Below are 21,925 nucleotides of genomic sequence, written 5' to 3'. Positions count from 1 at the left end.
ATCCTCTACAGCCAAGGACTGAGTGGAAGTTAATGTTAAGGCGATACTTTAATAAAAAGTACATCATTGTGAGTAGCTAGAAGTAGGTACTACGCACTTTATTAGAATACAAGTGATAGACCAATACTAAGTAAAAAAAATTTTGTAAATAAATCTGTAGTACTAGGGTGTTGTACCGTGTTAGCCATTATGAATGTAGAGAAAAGCCAAGCAAAATGACACCTTTTATTGGCTAACTAAAAAGATTACAATATGCAAGCTTTCGAGGCAACTCAGGCCCTTCTTCAGGCGAGATGTAATACAGAAACTGGAGTTCCCTGTGTTTATATACACACTCTAGGACAAGAAACAACACTGGTAAATCTTTAAATGAGAAATCTTAAATGTAAAAAATTAATCGATTCATTCAGGCTAGGGTTAATTTAACAAGAGAGAAAAGAACAATGTATTGTCAAGATCTCTGGATAAGATAACTGTCCAACAAAGTCTTTTGAAGTTTGTAATGAGTTTTTTCAAAACAATGTGGATCTGTAGACAGGTTGTCTGTCATTCTGAGAGATGTAAACAATCCTCATATCTGGCCATAAAACTCTTGTCTCTATTCAATCCATGTTGTAATGTATTAAATTTTAGCATGACTTTAACTTCCCATTCTTTTCTCTCTTGCTGTGTTTTGAAGTTGCCCATAAGCACTGTGACTTTAAAGTCCCTCTCGCAGTGTCCATGGCTGTTGAAGTGGGCGCTACAGGAACATCTGTGTTGCCATGTTAAATGTGGAACCTGTGTAAATTCATTCTCTGGCAGAGTGTTTGTCCAGTTTCTCTGACATACAGTGCAGTGTCAGGACATTTCATGCAGAGAATTAGGTAGACTACATTAGATGATCTGCAGGAAAATGATCCCTTTATGTGATGTTCAAGTCGGCAGTGTGGTATAACATATACGGTCTGTATCATAGATGTGGGCACATGTTCACATGTAAAGAAATCTTTTATATGAAGGAAATATTATGTTTTACTCATATATGCTTAAGTGAATTTGAAAGAAAAGAAAAGAGTTTCTAAAAATTTCTCAAATTTATGGTTTCTCTGATAAAGCCAATGCATGTTAATTCTTGCGAAAGTAATGAACTACAAACAATTTACAAAATAATAATTAGGTTTAATCAATCATTTGAATAGAAGCACATTTAAAAAGACAATTTGCAATTACAAATAGAGAACAAGAACAGAAAGAGAAAAAGGAAATAAGGAGTGACATCAGAAGCATGAACATGTGGTCTTATTTTAATTCATAGACTTTACACTATTAGATCTATTTAAGAAATAAGGAAAACAAAATTTTACTTAATTAAAGAAGGTGGGAAATTGTATATAAACATAAATGGAAGTTAAATGGAGTTAAATGGAAAAAGACAACAAAAATGACTTTATATGACACAATACACTGTTAAATGGGATGTAATGGGTAAAGTTTAAATTGTCATGTAGCCATTATATTTTTGGCCAGTTACTAAAAGATTAACAAACTTTACCAGAAAAGACAAGAACAAAATAAAGAAATAATTAAAATGAAAAAGATGGAAATCGATGCAATGGTAGTAGTCACTATATATTTGAAAGCAGTATAAGACTAAAAAAGGTTTGTTTTATGCCATTGCACCCGCTACTGTTTGTCTCAAGTTTAAAATTGTTAAGAGTCCAAAAATGGATGACTTTTTGTAAAATGATTGACTTGGAATGTGTTAATGATTAATGAATGAATTTATAATCTATATTGAAATAGCTGCATACTACCATGAAAATTATGGTCCAGCATTCGAAGGTCTTTGATCAGGTTTAAACTTTTGAGGTACATGAAAGATGACACTATTCAAAAATAAAAATCTGTTTAACACTGAATTCAAATACACACACAAAATATTAATGAAAGCTGCTTTGCAACATTTTGCTGATGAAGCATATTCTGCTATCACCATCAGCAGAAATTAAATAGCTGCTTACGTAAGACATTTTAAAAACATTTTTGGTTAATTTTAAAGCACCCCTTAACTGTATTTTCATTATCATTAATTCAATGTGTGTTCAAAATAAAAGTTATGTGATTAATGATGCTAGTAGCAACCTGTAGGCTCTTTCATGACATCCATCATTACTATTAAAAAGTAAGAGGGGATACATTACATTTAATGGACTGTATAAGATAACAAGCCTATGTCCACCGCAGGTAGAAACACACAACAAATCTCGCTCAAAAACAACAGGTTATACTTTTGTCACATCAAATCTGTTACTAGAAACACTTGCAAAATCTCATCATGTTTTTCTTATTTAAAAAACTCGCACAACAAAATTCTACAAACAAACAATACACATGCCTAGGCTGAGGGTGATTTTTTCTCATGTTAAAGACTGAAAGAAATGCACATTCTATTCAGCCAATAAGCCTAAATGGGAAGTTCAGCAGGGAAAAGGCAGCAGAGGGTGAAGATAGACGATGGTCTAATTCATTTTAAAAATCCTGTTAAAACAATCAGTTAACCTCAACTGAATTAATGGAATTAGCACAAACAAACAGATTTGGAAGGTAATCGTTTAAACCAATATCAAACAATAACAGCATGTGGGCATCTTTTATACACAGTCCCTTAAAAAATATAATGTTGTACATGCAAGGAGGTCAGAATGAATAATTTGGTGGATTCATTGCTGTACACAGGCAGACAGTGTACTGACAAAAGTAAAATGGCTAATACAGTAGATACCTGACATTTGTAGGATTTAGGTTACTTGGATCAATACATATTAATGAAAATTCAAAGAAGTTTTTTTAACGTTTGTCAACATGCACACAGTATATGGTTTTTAAAATTCCATTATTTCTACCGTACAGAAGAAACTTGCAAAGGCTGCAGTACAAAAAAAGTGCAAGATCTAAATTGAAACAAATGTAACCTCAGGAAAGCATCCAATGGTTCCTGCATGAAGTTGAGTTAGAAGACTGCAGTGCATGCAAGGCTAAATGTGAAAGAATATTTTCATTTTTATCTAACAGCAAGTACAGTTAATCAGAAATTTAAGCCAAGAAAAGTGCATTAACACAATGTGTAAACAATGAGAAATTCAGCACCAAGGAAATTAATAATGCACTGTCAGATAGAAAGGCCAATCATGTTAGCCAGGTGAGAGAACACAGAGTGGAGGACCAAGATGCTCCACCTTCTTGAACATCAACCTTTGCTCACACCAGCCAGCCATTTCCAGACTCTAAAAACACTCTTCAAGCTTTGGTTCAGTATTTGCTATTTTTACTAACTTATATTTGTAATGTGTAGCCTGCAAGTATTGAAACACAGAAAAATGAAATTCATTAATATGGTCTACTATATAATGTATATTATATGGTGTACCTATTAAGCAACATTCAACATACTGTGTGCAGCCTTTATTATCAAATTACAGGAAAACATTAACAAGGAAAGTGCAGAAAATAGATGTTCGATGCCAGTAATGAAGAAATATTAAGAAAGATTCAAACTTCTAAATATTTTTCATATAAGAAAAAAAATTAAGACAAAAAAGATACAATTATCATGCAAGCAAAGTTAGAGTCAGTGCTTACAAATGAATGCTGCCACAAGGAAATGGGTTCATAGTTGGACGCTGGTGAAAAGTTAATTTTGCACAAATATTTAACCACACAGAAAAGTACATACACATGCTTCAAGTACTAAATCCCCAAAACATACTTGGTAACTTTGCATATGGTAACACAGCAAAGAGAATTCCCATCATTTTCCAAAGTCTTCTTACACTGTTCATACTGCAAACAAACCACTGAAAAATGCTCTTTAAAAAACACCCAACACCATTAGTTAAGTAAGCTGGCAAATGCCATGATTGAAAAGAAGAAAAAAAAATAACCACCTATAGATGCACTCTCTCGTTTTCAAGGACAAATTTAAGTAAATTTTAAGTAATTTTATTATGTGACTATATCTTGAGAAAGTCTTTGACAATTACCAAAATAATTATCATAAAAGTGAATATACTGTGAAAATTTCAGACATAAATGTAACCTTCTTAAAACACATACTGCCATAAGAAATGTACATTTTTAGATACTGGACTAGAAAACTATTGAATACAGCTAAAAAAAATTAAATGATACATGAATGACTGATATTTAATTATGTTCATCACACTTCAATTTCAAGTTGTTTGGAATGGGGATAAAAACCACCAAAATAAGTAAACTGTTAATACTTTCAAATGTCTAACATACTTTAAACAACAGGCACATTAAGATGAAAACCTTTAGCAGCAGAGTTGCTAAATAAATGTTTGAATAATCTAGTCAAGTCATAAATAAACATATATCCCTCTCTAACTCACATTTTTCTGTTTACTACTAAATAAGAAGACACATTATAGTAACTAAATTTAGGCACAGATTAAGTGTACAATGCCTCATAATCTATGCATCACCGTAAAAACAGAAAGCAAAGTAACATCTCTCTTTCCCATTTAAATTCTTATCCACAGCACCAAAAACTGTGAGGCTCATCCAATTTGATACTTTGCCATGATATGCAAGGAATGCAATACAGATCTAAGCAGAATACATAACATTATCAACATGTTTTCAAAACAAGAAGCTCAAACAAAAGTGTAAAATCCTAAACACGTTTAATTAAGTGTGATGTTGGAACCTGCATTAAAGTAAAAACCCTAAAATGAAATATTTTGGCTTGGAAAAATAAATTGGACATCTTCATAGTGAAGATGAGGATCTGACATAAAATATATAGCACACACCTTCCAAAATGAGATTGCACCTTTGCACTTTCAATCATCAATAAGATTAACACATTCTCTAATTTTAGATTTAAATTTTATAAAGTGTGGGTTTCATGTTCACAGCTTAGTTTAAGAAATGCCTATAATGTAATGAGGTATTGTAAACTTATTTTTGTGATATTTAAAAAACATGATTTTTTACACCCTTTCATAGAAACAAGATAACCAACTTTTACATTCTTCAAATCTTCCCTTTAAGAACTTAGAAAAACACAAACTCCTCATCATTAAAAAGCAGTCACTTGGCTACATGCCATATGTGATGAGCATTGCTGTAGCTGACTAATGTGATTCCTTCTTTTCTGTTATAATTTTGTGCAACTCATCGGCATCTTCTGATGTCTTCACTCGGATTAACATAGGAACAGGGCTAGCTTGGGTCTTCTCATCCAGTGGCGGATTAGGAACACATACAATCATAACATTATTTTTCCCAGCTCTGGTACAAGGAATTGAAGAGTGTAGCATTATATTCAGCAGGATGTTTCCTTAAAAAAGTGAATGGCATTATAATTAATAAGACAGAAATATTTATATATAAACAATTAATATTCAGAACTAAAATTAAAACAAAATACTATGGCAGATTAAAAAAAAATTGACACGTGTCACAAAAAAATTAATAAATTAAGCCAGGGTGTTTTGGGGGAATTTGGAGAAAACAAAATTATGTACAGACAAACTGAAGTAATGAACAATGAAAAATAAACAGTTTAAAATTAGATAATATTAATATCTAATATTATTAATATTAGAAGAACCACACACAAAACTTTTTAATCCAAACCAATTTTTTTTTTTTTTTAAATTAACCGAGATGAACACATGTTTATTAACCACTTTAGCATTAAGATCCGAGCATGAGTTGGACTGTAAAAACAGTGCTAAAAGTGTTAATCCCAATTGTGACTTGGGCAACAGTATAGACATGTCTTGTGTAAGACCCAAGGTTTACTCCAGCTGTAAAAGTGCCAACAGCATTTGTGCCAAGTGTTACTCGTGCAATGGTTTAGGCATGTCTTGTGTACACATCATGCCTGAGCAATGATGTAGACGAACCTTCTGTTAAACTCACAATGGCCTCTCATAGGAAATGCCCCTCATCAGCAGTGATAAGGTGAATCTGCCTTTAGGCAGTGAAATTTAAATAATCAGTGAAACCGGAAGTTATTCTGGGGAACCAAAAAGTGACACTTGCATCACTCGCACATATGCAGTGTACTGTTCATATTATTATTAATCATTATTACTTGTATTATTATACTTTCTATACTTATGACTTTGTACTTTTAGTGTTTCACATGTTTTACAGTTGAGAGATTTAATAAAAATGTCATTTTTCAAGCCACAAAATGCAATGCTTTTTAAATATTCTTTTTGAAGTTACAGACTCATTGTATTGCTTGATGCATTCAAAACTACCATTAATATATACTATTAGCCATCTGTTAAAAAAAAAAAGGGCAGCTCCATCAGAGCTGCAATATTTGCCAAGCTCTTACTAAATCTATTACAGTTGTCAAAGTATGTAAACTGGTAATTCAAATGATCATATTGGTTTGTGTGCCATTTTACTGCACAGAAACCTCTATTACAAAGTCAAGTCCCTATCCAACAGCAAAAGATTGTTGGGTAAACCAATAAATACACGTTTCTGGCTTTAATTATTAAATATTGATTATATTTCTCAAGACATTCCAATTATCTTGTGAAAATGGATAATATGCCATTTCCAAAGACATGAGATGCGACATTTGTCTGTGTGCCAAGTCACAGAAGGGAGATTTATTATTATTAGCTTTATTTATTACAGATCAGTTTGATATATAAAACCAATTCAAATTTCACAAGAAACCAGAAATATTGGCTTTTTCAATGACACCTATTTACTTACTTACTTTTTGCCACTATCAGGTATTTTCATTTTATTTCTTTATTTGTGTGTGTGTCAGTTATGAGATGAGGTTTAATTCTATTCTGGCTGGAAAGTCATCATCTTTTGAAAATGGTTGTCTGGTGTAGAATGATGTCATACAAGATACCTTACATAAAGATCTTTACATGCTCTAACAGTATGGGAAAGTTGTACTGGAAGTGGGCATATACAGTATTGCCATATACAGGTAAACAGGTGCAACATAGACTAATCTGAACATTTTCAGTTGTAGATGGGGTTTGTTCTTCATTTTTTCCATTCATTCTGTCCATCTGTCTGCATTGTTTTAACAATGAAAATTTGAAGATTTCCATTTTTCTCTTGATTGCTTCTTTACACACTTGTTGCCCAAGACATCTTATAGCAGATTAAATAATACAGCCAAATATTATTTTTACATAGTATCCAACATAAAAAGCTGAATTCAGGCTAAAGCATAGCACATACATCACTTGATGACAGTGTAAGTCAAATATGAGGATACGCAATTAAATTTATTCTGTATATTTTCATTGCTTTTAAATAAAAATGTAAAAGTCCATTTTTGTTTTCTTTAGCTGTCTGAATATTTCTCATAATTTCAAATTATATAGTGTAACTCATAACAGATGTGGAAAGCTGAATTTATAATGAATAAGATATACAAATCCTTGATGATAGGGTAAATTCTCTCATTTTTAACATAACTAATAGGTTAACACCAGCCCCCACCCAAGACACAGAGGTGGGTCTTAGATTAGTAAGGATTACAATTCAAGGGTTGAATTGCAAATGTATTTTTGTATTAGCAATAAAAATATCTATTCCACAGTAAGTTGTTTCCAGCAGCTAAATTGTAACAGTATGTACAAAGAATAAATCTTCTTGGGAGAGTATATTTATAAATAAGTTTGAATAACTGCTGATAAGAGGTTTATTTAAACTTAAGTACACTAAAATACCATAGCCTAGGGGACTTACTTTCCAGCAAATGTCCTCTTTAATGTGACATTCGTTTTTGAAAACGAAGGTTTTATGCAAATATCATGTATGACTTGTGAGATCCATCCCATCCATCCATCCATTTTCCAACCCGCTGAATCCGAACACAGGGTCATGGGGGTCTGCTGGAGCCAATCCCAGCCAACACAGGGCACAAGGCAGGGAACCAATCCTGGGCAGGGTGCCAACCCACCGCAGGACACACACAAACACACCCACACACTAGGGCCAATTTAGAATCGCCAATCCACCTAACCTGCATGTCTTTGGACTGTGGGAGGAAACCGGAGCGCCCGGAGGAAACCCACGCAGACACGGGGAGAACATGCAAACTCCACGCAGGGAGGACCCGGGAAGCGAACCCAGGTCCCCAGATCTCCCAACTGCGAGGCAGCAGCGCTACCCACTGCACCACCGTGCCGCCCACTTGTGAGATCAAACATATTATTTATAAAATATCAGTAAAAGGAAAAAAGGCATGCTTTCAATCAAATTTAAAAAAATCAAGAGCCCATAACTGATAACTGTAAATTGACTACAGAAGTGAATAGGTTCAATATAGTTCAAATAACAATATATAAAGCTGAAAACTTAATGCAAAATAAAAGTGGACAAAATAATGGTTGCACTATGAAAGAAATACAAACTTACATTTATTCTCAAACATATTTATAAAAAAAATGTTTAAAATTCAAGAAAAATTGTAAGTCATCTTACCCAGATTTGTATCTGCTCGGACTAAAAGTTGGGTTCTTTTATCAGCAATTGCCTTTAGATGTAGTGTTCCAATGCCTTTTTCTTTAAACTCATTGTCTTTCTTATAGAACAACTTACACCTGCAAAAGTAAAACCAACCAAAACCAACAACAAAATGTAATTAGACAAATAAAAAAAAGTGTTAGTAAAATGTCAAATATAAAATGTGAAACACATTATTTCAGTTCTAGCAATTAGGGACTAATTAGTATAGGGGAAATTGAAGATGCAATCACTGAATAATTTTTTCTTTTGTATTTCTATATAAATCCAAAATAATTGACAGCTTCAATCCTCCAGCCCATAAAATCATTCAGCTACTAAAATTTCAGGAGTGTTAGAGAGGTTTCAAATAAACACATAGCAAAGCATTACTTGGCCTTACTTGTCCCACTCTAGCCCACACCCTAGAGGTTTTGTGCCACTCCCACTTGCAGAAACACATTAAGTCCATTAAGGAAAAAAGTCATGTAATGTTGATAAGTTTGTTTAACACAAATTATTTACAAGGAGAAGGCTGAATAAAGCTTTCCCCTCTTTGGCCCTGTTTGTCCTTTTTTGCGAGGATTCTGCTTCTTCAGTAATTAATAAAGATCTTCCGATGGGACTTAAATAATTTCTGTGCACAAGTCTTCACGTCTGTTACACAGAATGGAACAAAAATGAGCTGTGTAAGCAATGCATCTTGATAAAGATTTGTAAGTAGACAACCACTTAACACTAGAATCCCTGAAGCCTATAAAAAAGTCGTAATTCCGGGCAACCTTAAATTCATTTGCACCTCTTCATCAGTGTCCTTTGTTTTGCAAATGTGTTAATCACCACAAGCAGCCTGCTATCCCATCTCCCCCACTGACGCTGCTGGAGTTCTCCCTGCTCAAGTCTGTTTATCTGGGTGTCAGGTGCCTGGAATTGTATAGGGTAAATAATATACCATTATTTGGAATACATACATTTCATGTGTGTTCCATGTCTACAACGATCTGGAGGATGACAGGAAATGCGAGGTAAGAAATGTTGAACACACAACTAAAACATTTTTTTTTTCATGTTATATACTAACGACAAAATCTTGATGTGAAGTGTATAATGTGTGCTGACTAAAGTCCAAATATCAAATAAACACTTTCACAAAGGTATAACAAAACAAGTGTGCCTTTATTCAAGAATATAACCGAAGAAAAAGAAATTATTTTAACATGTTGCTGTCAATATGTAAAAACCAAAGCCCAAACATCAATTCCACGAATGGTGTAGAGGTAAAAACGGCTGCTTCTAAATCAAGAGGTTGTGGGTTCAATCCCTGGTCTTCCCTGCATTTACCATTATGAGTAGTGAGCTGCTGTTATTATTACTATTATATAATAAAAACATATATATGCTTTGAGTGTGTAACAGTCAGTGTGAAGTTTGCTACTTTTAAAAGATATTGCTGAAGGAATATAAGCAGACACAAACATGCTGTCAAATCATGTCTTCCTGGCATCTTCTTGTTGCTTGAACGTGAATGATATTGGATCTGTCTCTGCCTCTCACATGCACACACACACAAACATCCATGCATGAAAACGTAATTATTTGAGAACACTATGTCATTTGAATTTTTTTTTTCCCCCGATCTTGCCCAATCTCAGCATTATGGTGCATTGTACTAGGAATTTTATTAGCCAGCAAAAGTGACATGAAAAAGTTGTCTGTTACGGTTCTGCATTTGTCCAGAAACAGCATTATGACCACAATCTTGGAAAGTCTTTCTTCTGTGGGATGACTGGTATATTTTCCTAAATAAGGAGTAGCATTGCATATGCACATGCAAATCTGTCTTTTTTCCACAAGTTCGGCATGGGTGTCTTTGTTGCCAAAGCGCAAATGCTACATGATAGTCTGATAGCAGTCACCATATCTTTGATTGCCGGTACAACAAATAGTTCTGACCAGGCATCAACTACAGCACCAACTGTGGAAATCGTTGCTCTTATGAAAAGAATGAAGATAAAGTTTGTTTTATCACAAATTAAAAAAACACTAACTTTTACAAGAAGCAAAAATTTACAACGGGTGTTACAGACTCAAATCAAATGTATGTTTTTATTATATAATAGTAATAACGGCTCACTAATCAAAATGGAAAACACGGAAAGTCTGGAATTGAACCTGCAACCTCTTGATTTAGAAGCAGACTTTCCTCTAACCCACCCATTAAATTGATAAATGGGCTTCAGTTTTTACATATTGACAGCAACATGTACATTGAATGATTTCTTTTTCTTTGATTATATTCTTGAATAAAGGCGTATTTGTTTTATACCTTTTGTGAAAGTACTTATTTGATATTTGAACTTCAGTCTTCACACATACATTTTACATCAACATTTTATCAATTATTACTATAACATGAAAAGTTCTGCTTTTGTTATGTGTTCAACATTTCTTGCCTTGCATTTCCTGTCATCCTGCATTTATCCATATTATTGTAGAAATGGAATACATATTCCAACTAATGTTATATTATTTACTCTATACAACTCAAGGCACCTCAGACCCAGATAAACAGACTTGAGTTCTGAGAATTTTGCGTCTCACTTCAGCTGTGTCGATGGGGGATGGGACAGCAGGCTGCTTGCTGCCTGTGTGGACTGACACATTTGCAAAACAAGATGCTAATGAAGAGGTGCGAAGGAATTTAAGTTGGCCCGTCATTATGAATTTTTTCATAGGCTTCAGGCATTCTAGTGTTAACATTCTATATTGAAATAAAAGTATGATCTGTTTTGAATTGCTATTTATTCAACAAAAATGTGGAATGGACATTGAAGGTAGGTGCTGTCTACACACAGGTTGCGCATACAAGTTTTGCTTAAAACAAACTTTTCTACTCGCCCCTATTAGTGTTAACCCTCTCTTGGAGCACTGGAGACTTGTATTAGCTTTTTTTTCTCCCCACAGTAGTTTTTGCTTTTCAATACAAGCACATTGTAACCTAGCAAAGAACGTACTGGAATTTCCTCATCTTCTCACTAGCACCAAAACTCTTCTTGAGGGATCCTCTTAAATAAAAGATATATGAATAAAAGCTTTGGGCTGAGAAATGTTGCTACTTTTTAGAGCATGTGGACAGGATTTGGTGCTGATCAGTTTGTTGACAAGTTCTTTCAGACGTCGTAATATCCAATTCTAAATCAGTCATCACATATTTGAATGGTTTCAGAAAAGAGAACACAGTTGTGTTATCTTTTTGTCGATGCTTCCAATCCTCAAATTGTTGCAACACTGAATTCAGCATATTGAAACTAAAGTTCCATCTGGTCTCCACAGGCTGCTTGAGTGTCCTCATAAGCTTGCCTTGTTACTCAGTATGTTTAAAAACCCTAACTTTTTTTTTTTTTTTACATTATCCAGAAGCTGTGCAACTTTGGGTGCTTTTTCCATCACTGCAGATATAAAAGCACGAGAGAATCATGTTAAAAATGTGTCCATAGCAGTTTAATCTGGTGTGGCTACACAAGACAGTGTGCTTGCTCCTTGGTCAGTAACACATCAATTCTGAAAACTGTTACGTTTTTCAAACAGTAAACAGTAAAGCGTGAATGTTTTGACGCATTTCAATTGTGCTTGTGGAAAATGGGGTCTCAAAAAGCACCCTTGACACAAGATTGTAGTTCTCATCAATATAATGGATGGAAGCAGATATGAAAAAGGTTTTCTCAATGTTTTTGGTCTAACTCATCAGTTGAGACAGCAAACCTATAATTATTGACAGTCTCTAACATGTCATATATATATGTATATATGTATATTTGTGTTCTCTTTTCTGAAACCATTCAAATATGTGATGACTGATTTAGAATTGGATATTTTATATAATATCCTTTCATGGTTTTTGGGTTTTCTACCAAGTACACTGATATAATCGTAAGAGCACATTTATCACTGCAGACAAATGGCACTTGGTTGCCATCGCCACAGATAACAACTGAAAATGACTACCAAATGTCAGACTTCCTTTAAGTAAGTTTTGCAGTCTTGCACTCTACTTTTTTTATGCAGTTTCCATCGCTGTGGATGTAAGGCCGTCTCCGGGCTCTGAAATCTTGAGAAGGCTACATGTGAAACAGTATATGCACGCGACATAGCTGCTTAGCCAAATGTATTTATGAAAATATTATATATGTTAATCTGAATTTCCCAGACTCTACACCCTGCCCACATTGCTGAAAATCAGTCCCGCATAATAAGCAATTGCATTGGGTTCTCTGGAGTGCAGACCTCTATTTTGAACTATACCCTTAACCTGAGAGATTTTCACTCAGTTTAATGCTATTTCAAATTGATAAGATACCTAGGTTGATAATTATATTTGCCTAAATTCAGCCTGTTCACTATAAAACCATTCTAGTTTCATTTGGCATAAAATTTAAATAGCTAATTTTTCAGAGAAATTTAAACCTCTGTGTACAATTTAATGTTAAAAAAATGTAAATAATTTGATTAGTAAAGGTTATTTTTTCTTTATTTGTTTTAATGTTTAGTATAATACTTTTAAACATTAAACTGGACTAGTGTTTTACTTCATTATTTAGATTAGACAGCTGCAATACAAATATTCCTACTGTAGAATCAGTATAATATCTGACATGGAAAAACATTGCCACTCTAAAGTTGCATAATAATTATTTTTTCAAATAGAGGATTATAACTGCACTCAAAGTAGTCAATCACCACATAATACAGACTAAATTTTGTTATAAATTCACATATTTAACATTAAAAAAATATAAGGTGATATTTGCATACTTTTGAGAGTAGAACGCATCTTCCTCTTTTACTTCATTAAAAACATGTTTTTCTGGTTCTTCTGCTTTTTCATCATCTTCAGACTTTTCTCCTGTTAAAATTAAATTAGTAATGATCTGTAAATAATATTAATAAATCAGAATGCAAAATTGTTATTAGTTCATTAGTTACTGGCTAGTAGATTTTCTGGCAGATGAATTTTGGTAGTATTAATTATCAGATGCGTTATGAAATTTAACACTAAAGAATTTCAATGAAAGATCAATGAAAATTTGCGGCATTATTAGTAAAAGCACTTTGAGGAATTCTTCTTGGAGGCAAAGATCACCTGGGTTGCTGTCATGACAAAAACATTCTGACAGCAAAACATGTAGGACAGAAAATGAGTCAGGCAAGTAGCTGCAAGTCCTGGACACACTGGAAGCTGTTGTAGGAAACGGGAGGATGGCAAAATTGGATGCCATCATGACAAATCCCCTCCAGAAGGAGCTCTCTTGGAGCATCATTCTACCACTGTGTACTAAGAAGCACCTCAGAGGATCTTTCCTGTCTCCTGCTATCAGGTAATTCAATTAAATTTCTATAAAATATACCTTCATTTATTTATTTATCTCTCTATCGATTGATTGGCTATATTATTTATCCTGCGAGTATGTATCCTTGTTGTTTATGTTCCTGCAGCTGTATGCATCTGAATTTCTCCTTGGGATTAATAAAGTTTTATCTAATCTAATTTATCCCCATTCAGGTGTTTGATGTGAGCATTAACTGAAGCTGCTGACCTGGTATCTGGATGATTTTATTATACACTGCACAACTTCCACATCATTGGCTGCTTGGATAATTGCATGGATAAACAGAAGTAGAGGATTTCCCAGTCAACATAGTGAGTCCTTGTTCACGGTTATCTTTTTCTGCAAATCATTATTCATGTAATGGGACACTGATTAACCCAATAAGATGATGTTAAGCACTATAAAATTTGGCCTTGTATGACAGTTTGTGGGTGGTATGGATCATAGCTTGTGTGTATTATTGTCAGAATTGGCTTCACCCAATAAACATGTACAACATTTAATGTAGAAATCCTAATTCTGCAGAGTTGGATGATGCAGTACACTTGGTGGTAATTTATGTGACTTTCACTGATAGCAACAGAAACTAAAAATCAATGGAATTATACTAAATTACAAATCAGCAAATTTTCTTTTATTTTATGCTTACATCATCATAAATATGATCGAACAATTATAATAGCAGACAGACTCATTTGGAAAAAAAAAAAAAGGACTACAGTTTGCAACAGCAGAGTATTTAACATGCTGCCTTATTACAGGGTTTTGACCACCTCTACCACCACACTTTAAATCCTTATATGTATACAGGAAAATCAACTGAACTTGAGTGGACAGTTTTGAGGAAAACAGATTTAAACATCACTCTAGAAGTAAATAAACTTTTCACTTGGAATTGCATTGCTTACAATGCAGTACAAATAATATGGAACTTAAGTGTTCGGACCATGCAAACAGAAGAGAAGCTTGTCCGTGTCATGTGTATTATGTACAACAGAAAGGAAAAGGAGGGAGGATGGGGAAAGGGCCAAGAATGTGGCTGAACTCACTGTACCTAGAAAGCATTCATAGAGGATTGGCTATGTTTGATAGCTAAATTAATGGAGGTCAGAATCTGACACTCTCAGGCAACAAGATCATTAGATTTCCTCTAATTAGAAGTTGTGTAATGTGTCTCCAGGATTAGAATTGAGGTGTGTAGTCACTGCCCTGTCCACAACAGAATACTTCACACAAAAGTGTGGAGGGGATAAAAATGTAATAATGGATACTTTTGAACAATCAAGGTTGACAGGGGCAACTTCATCTGGCTATGCAACTAAGCAGGCAATCTTATAAGCATACACCAGTACTGCAAGCTGTATATTTTGTTTGTCTTGCTTTGTTTTTTCAGCAGGTTACACATTCCATAAAATATTGCAATGGCAACACAGGCCAAGGAAAAATCAAGAACTGCTGCTGGAAGGGACAAGCCTCATAGATGAAACAAATATTTAAAATGATGATACAGGCAGTCCCCGGGTTATGTACGAGATAGGGACTGTAGGTTTGTACTCAAGTTGAATTTGTATGTAAGTCGGAAGAGGTACATTATTTTAATAAATGCTATTGTTGACCGACTAACCAAGTGCTCTGCCAATGAATGATGGAGTTTCACCTCTCTCTGACCTTTTTATTATTTCTACTTTATTTTCAATGGTGATGGTTTTTCTCTTCTTTACTGTATCACCAGTACTTGCATCAGATTTGTGTTTCAGAGACATTCTTGTAGGGTGAAGACAAAAGGTTAAGATGAGCTCTTCTGCACAGCACTGTAAAACGTTATCACAGCAGGAAGGTACCCGTCAACACGTCTAATGTACTGACAAGAGACAACTTCCTGCTATGTGCGTAACAGTACAAGCAGGCTTCCTAATGAGAATGAATAGGGGCGGCGAGGGTCGGTTCATCACCAGCCCACATCACAGTCACCTCCACTACAGTATGCTCTCTGCAGTGTCCGCCCAGCAAGAACAAACACGGTGCGGCCAAAGGCGGGTAGTGAATTGCCCAACCCCAATTCAACAGGCAGCCATCCGAGGCACACTACAATGCTACCCCCACCGCCCCGTTCAGCCACAACCGGGTCACCGCTTGCAGCATTACCAGCTGTGTATGCTGGGCGGGCAGTGAAACGCCCCCCTCCGCTTCATCCAGCCTGCGTCCAGTCAGGAGCAGTAGCTGCGGTGGCGTAGTGGGCGGGCAGCGAACCATCATCCTGCACACGAGCGATAGCTGTGGCCCCGGTGACTATGGACCACGGGTCACCGCTTGCCTCTGGGAACTGCCCGAGGGACACTACACTGCGCAAGCAGCGAAAACGCACCCTCTCCAGCCACCACTTGCAGCATCTATCTATCTATCCCCACGCCGAAGATGACGGAGTGGCAGTTACTGAGGTGCATGTCCTCGTTCGTAAGTCGTTGGTCGGATGTCTGTAACCTGGGGACTACCTTGTAATTGATTCTGGCAGCATCCAGCCAATTACCAAAAAACATTCTTTTCATAAGTTAAAACAACACCTATGGCACAAAGTAACTGGAAAAACTAAAAATGCTATGAACATAAAAAACAAAGATGATTAAAGGGGGGAGGGGTTACAAGTGGAGTATTTGTTTTGCCCTTATATAATGGATGTGATTAAAAGTCAGGCAAGAGTTGTGTGCAACTGTTTAACAGATATCCATTGATAACGCCAAATTTGTCTAAATTAGAGAAAATGTATTAAATTCTATTAGGGTGTTAGTGAAGACTTTAATGGCATAAAAAAGTAAAATGTTCCACTGTTACTCTCATTACCTCAACAATTGAAGTCACAAAATCAGACAGAAAAAAAAAATCCTGAAAAATCCTTTTGCTTGGGTTCATGGCCAATTATTGGGTTATTGGTGTCAGAGTTGGTAAAAATGTACTGACTCTAAGTATACATTTTAATATAATGTGTTAAAATTTCTAATTCCACTTATTCTAATTCAAATTAACATTTTTTTCTTTTAAACTTTCAATACTTTTAAAAATCAAAAGACCCAAGGTCACTGAGAAATTCACAGCTTTTTTGTCTGGATACCTATCTGGGCCTCTCTCTTCCTTTCTCTATCCTGGTTAGTTCCAGTTTTTCCTCTTCTGTCAAGACAGTAAGAGACACCTTTGCATGAAATCTTCAATCACTTGGCAATGTGTCACATGCAATAACCTTCCTTCTGCAAAAAGCCAATACACTGACATGTTTGTTGAGAAAGCTGTTTCATTCTGGCCATTTTTCAGCCCAGAACTGAACTTCAGAAATGCCAGTACCTTCTAAAGCAAGTGAACAGTATAACTAGTTTTTGTGATGTGAATGCAGTTAGAAAGGCCTCTCTATTAATTAACACATGACTAATTAAGGATAAGCAGGGGTTAACTATTAGGACACTGAAGGAATTGATGGTAAAAATTGGGACTTCACAGCCATATGTGAAAAGTAAATTAAAAACCAGTCATTCCAAGCAGTAAGACTTAGCTATATTTTTAAAACATTAAAAACATAAGTTCTGAGTGGCCCCACACTTTTCACTGGTACTGTATATTGGCTTAAATTACAAATAGAGGATTAGGACTACCATAAATTGAGGAGCTGGAGTTTAAGGCTTTGTGTACTTAATTTACTTTCTGGCTTTAACTCAAATCTCTCACCCCTACACCAAATTCTTGCCTTCACATTTTCCATCGATTGCTATCAAGTTATTTCTCCCTCCCGCTGTATTGCTCTCCGTCACATATAGCATGACAGAGAGCACCCATCTAGTTCTGCTTTATCTGAATGGACTCATCCAGAACTCAGTAGAGGTACAGTGATCCCTCGCTATATCGCGCTTCGCCTTTCGCGGCTTCACTCTATCGCAGATTTTATATGTAAGCATATTTAAATATATATCGCGGATTTTTTGCTGGTTCGCGGATTTCTGAGGACAATGGGTCTTTTAATTTCTGGTACATGCTTCCTCAGTTGGTTTGCCCAGTTGATTTCATACAAGGGACGCTATTGGCAGATGGCTGAGAAGCTACCCAACTTACTTTCTCTCTCTCTCTCTCTTGCGCTGACTTTCTCTGATCCTGACGTAGGGGGTGTGAGCAGGGGGGCTGTTCGCACACCTAGACGATACGGACGCTCATCTAAAAATGCTGAAAGATTATCTTCACGTTGCTACCTTCTGTGCAGCTGCTTCCTGAAGCAACATGCTGCATGGTGCTTCGCATACTTAAAAGCTCAAAGGGCACGTATTGATTTTTGACTTTGTTTTTCTCTGTCTCTCTCTCTCTCCCTGCTCCTGACGGAGGGGGTGTGAGCTGCCGCCTTCAACAGCTTTGTACCGGCGGTGCTTCGCATACTTAAAAGCCAAACAGCCCTATTGATTTGTTTGCTTTCCTCTCTGTTTCCTTTGAAGAGGAAGATATGTTTGCATTCTTTTAATTGTGAGACAGAACTGTCATCTCTGTCTTGTCATGGAGCACAGTTTAAACTTTTGAAAAAGAGACAAATGTTTGTTTGCAGCGTTTGAATAATGTTTCTGTCTCTCTACAACCTTCTGTGTTTCTGCGCAAATCTGTGACCCAAGCATGACAATATAAAAATAACCATATAAACATGGCTCTGGAACGCAACCCCCGCGATGGAGGAGGGATTACTGTACTATTCTGCAGACTCTGCTCTTGTAATTAGTACAGCTATACTTAAGCCAGTCCCAGGCACATCCATGTGTGACAATTAAGGATTACAACTAGTTTGCAGAAATGGGAGTTTAGATTTTGAGCACTGTGAATTTGATAATAAATAGTTTTAGTAGCTGCTAAGGTACTAAGTATTATTTGGCAGGCTTATGTGGCATGTAAATAAATATGACTTCAAAAGTGGCATTCATTTCATGCATGAGATATACCCTTACTTTATACCATCTTCTTTTGAAGTTAAAAATGTCTTGCTACTGGCTACTCACACTAAATTTGACAGTTACCTTCAATTATTAACTAATGGCATACCTAATGAGTTTAACCTAGCCCTGCACATGGAACCACACAAAACAATGTCCCAGCTCCTTAGTGTCAAGGTACTCCTGCATCAAAAGATATTAGCTTACCTATCCAGACTCCTACATTGTGAACATACAAACAAACTTTTCTGACAGACAACTTTAAAATTAGAAATGTGAAATATATATATTTCTGCCTTCTAAATATTATTCATATTCACATAACTATAAAAACAAATTACAGAAATAAAAAGTATATCTGGACATGAAAGGTTAAATATGTGCAACCAATCAGGATTTAATGTAGACAATCATTCAATTTACATGTACAAGTAGCAGCAGAATTGTCATGTGTTACACTAGTTTTTTAAATAAATTAAAAATAATAAATTTGTAACAAGTGAAAAAATGGTTACTTCATTACCCTTCAAAAATGCAGAATATTTTAAAAATTTGACCATTTACAGAATACATAAAAAGGCTCAAAACTCTACACCTAGGATTAATAAAAATGAATAATAAAATACTACATGGATTTTAGGATTACAAAAAAAAAAAAAACCTACCTTTTTCACTACTGCCATTATCACTGTCTGCTTTTGGAACTGGTACAATCGAAGCTGATGATGGTGACGGTGTTGCTTGGCTTCCAAACAAAGTCATGGTATTGCATTGAGTGGTGAAAGTGAAACTGGATGCTAGTTTACTGGCAGGAAGGGTTCCTAGAACAGAATTGTCAACCTTTTTTCCAAACTGAAAAGTGACATTGGCTGTGGAAACACCAGGGGCTACAGCTGTGATATTTGAGGTGATGCCTTCCTTTTGCTCATTTGCAGAAAACAACATGGATGTTGATGTCTCTTGGGCTTTAGAAGAAACTGGCACCTGTGCAGCAGCTAGCTCGGACTGTCTTGTGCTAGTATTACTCTCTGTGTTGTCAAAGTTACTGCCATATTTTTGTTCAATGCTAGCCAAGTGCTTCTCATAATCCTTAAAGATGGGGCTCAGATCGCATAGTGGGTTGTCATTTACGTGCTTTGTGATCCAGTCCCGTACACAGCGGTTCAGAGCAGCAAGTTGCTTATTATACTCCCGATTGATGGTATTTTTATTCTGAGAGAAGTTAGGGACTGAGCTGGATTGAGTCACACCATTAGATTTGGAACTGGCATCACTTGTCACAAGCTGGGACGAGGATGGACCATTAAAGTTTAAAGGGCCTGTCAAAATTAAACAAAAAAATTACATTACATAACAAAAGCCTATACTGAAGAATTAAGATATTTAAATACACCAGCTATTTCATTTTATCATATGATTTTCAAACCTGCTTAATCTACTCTTACCCTGGCAGTACTGGGTGCAGAGAGAGAGAAATTCCCCTGGACTGGACACCATCAGAGAGTAAGATCCGATTAGCCAAACCTGCATGTCTCTTGCTGATGTGGGAACAAATCCAAAGAACCTTGGGAGCCATGCAGATACACAGAGGATGTGTAGATTCTACATAGCCAACAACCCAGTGTGGGATTCAAACCCAGGATATTGGAACTGTGAAACAGAAGTGCCACTCCCTGGCCTATACTGTAGTGTTCTTTACACATTAAAGACAAATTTGGGAATTTTATAAAATTGAGGGGAAAAAAAGAAAAAAAAAATTCACAGAAAGGACCTTACAATACCCTAATCAACTCAGGAGGATATCTGACTCATATAAATAACTATATTTAAATTCCAGACCACAACCCTCCTGCCAAATTCCTACCATATAAACTTAAGCCTGCTAAATTCAACGGTTTTTAAGATAGCAAAAAAACTTGTTAAAAATGAAATTGTCTTCAGCAATTAAACCCGTAGATATGACTGTTTTACTGTTCTCCTTGAAAAAGCACCAGCAGATATAAGGAGTTTTCAATAAGTTAACTGTGGAACACAAGATAACAAATGCAACACAATTCTGATCTCAACCTGCTACATTGACTAATACAGACAAACAGTGCCTATATCAGCAGTTGATCAGAGTCATTAGTTATTGCACTGAACTGAAGGTTACCCAGGCCATTCCAGGAGAATGTAGGGTGAAATGACACCTTTTATTGGCTAACTAAATAGATTACAAATGCAAGCTTTCAAGGCAGCTAAGCCATTCCAGTAATAAAAAGGGAAATCACACTTACAGAACTTAGTCCTTTGTACTTAAAAGTAAACTTGCATCTTCTGTTCTAAGTCATTTTATAAATTATGGTGCCAATGCAAGTTCCAAACAGTTAATCAAAAAAAAAAAACTGCAACCCTTTCAGGCCAACTTTACATGTAATGTCTGTAACTTACTCTTTGATTAATTTGAAATGTCCAGTTTGCTACTGCAGCATGAAGAACAATGTTTTGTATCGCATGCACAATTAGTCCTCGAAACAGTGTTGTGCTGGGATGGACACTTTAAACAACAGACTGAAAATGAAGTTCTCATGACTAAGACGGAATATGTAATGTACTTTCACAGATGGTTAAAAATGCATATTGAGATAGTGCTGTTTATAAAAATAGTATTACCTCTTCCACTTAATGAATGGCAGATCAGGGGAAAGGTCAAAATGTTGCTAAACCATGCTGATGAGCATGTCTGAAAGGGATAATGAGTTATAAACAGAAAAGTGAGCTCTTATTATCCAAGTGAAGTGTGAACAGCATGCTTATGCCACAGTAATTCAGGTGTTTCTGCATGCTGGATTCAAAGATGTCTAACTGTGGATCACAGATCTGCAGTTTTTAAGCTAAATAACTAACAGTGCTTTTATCAACATCATTTTCTCTCTATACATTGCAGAATTTTGTGTGTGTATAATTTTCTAGCCTGTTATAAGCCTGAGGGTTTAAAGCTGTTGCAGATTACCACTGGGGATGAAACATGGATCCATCACTTGGATCTGGAGAAGAGACCAAATGGCAGTGAAATGAATGGTAACATCCAGCTTCTCT

At 35.6% G+C, this 21,925-nt stretch overlaps 2 protein-coding genes across 3 annotated transcripts in view; both read right to left on the bottom strand.

Moving 5' to 3' along the window:
• The window catches only part of abcf1 (ATP-binding cassette, sub-family F (GCN20), member 1), a 546,353-nt gene extending 541,275 nt beyond the window's left edge, over positions 1–5,078 (bottom strand). Inside the window, exon 1 of one of the 2 annotated variants that reach the window (XM_051920392.1) lies at positions 5,062–5,078. The gene's annotated coding sequence lies outside the window, so the exon portion shown is untranslated. The remainder of the gene's footprint in view (positions 1–5,061) is intronic. The other variant, XM_051920395.1, reaches the window with a different exon arrangement.
• Positions 5,079–5,141: 63 nt separating this feature from the next.
• The window catches only part of nup50 (nucleoporin 50), a 54,624-nt gene continuing 37,840 nt past the window's right edge, over positions 5,142–21,925 (bottom strand). Inside the window, exons 5-7 of the mRNA XM_051925662.1 lie at positions 19,509–20,166; positions 8,494–8,612; positions 5,142–5,347 (exon numbers count right to left, since the gene is read on the bottom strand). Of these exons, the coding sequence (XP_051781622.1) occupies positions 5,142–5,347; positions 8,494–8,612; positions 19,509–20,166 (983 nt within the window). The remainder of the gene's footprint in view (positions 5,348–8,493; positions 8,613–19,508; positions 20,167–21,925) is intronic.

The sequence above is a fragment of the Erpetoichthys calabaricus genome, chromosome 1 (assembly GCF_900747795.2).
Source record: "Erpetoichthys calabaricus chromosome 1, fErpCal1.3, whole genome shotgun sequence".
Taxonomy (NCBI): Eukaryota; Metazoa; Chordata; class Cladistia; order Polypteriformes; family Polypteridae; genus Erpetoichthys; species Erpetoichthys calabaricus.
Note: the sequence above shows the minus strand (reverse complement) of the source record. Positions and strands in the feature narration are given on the sequence as shown.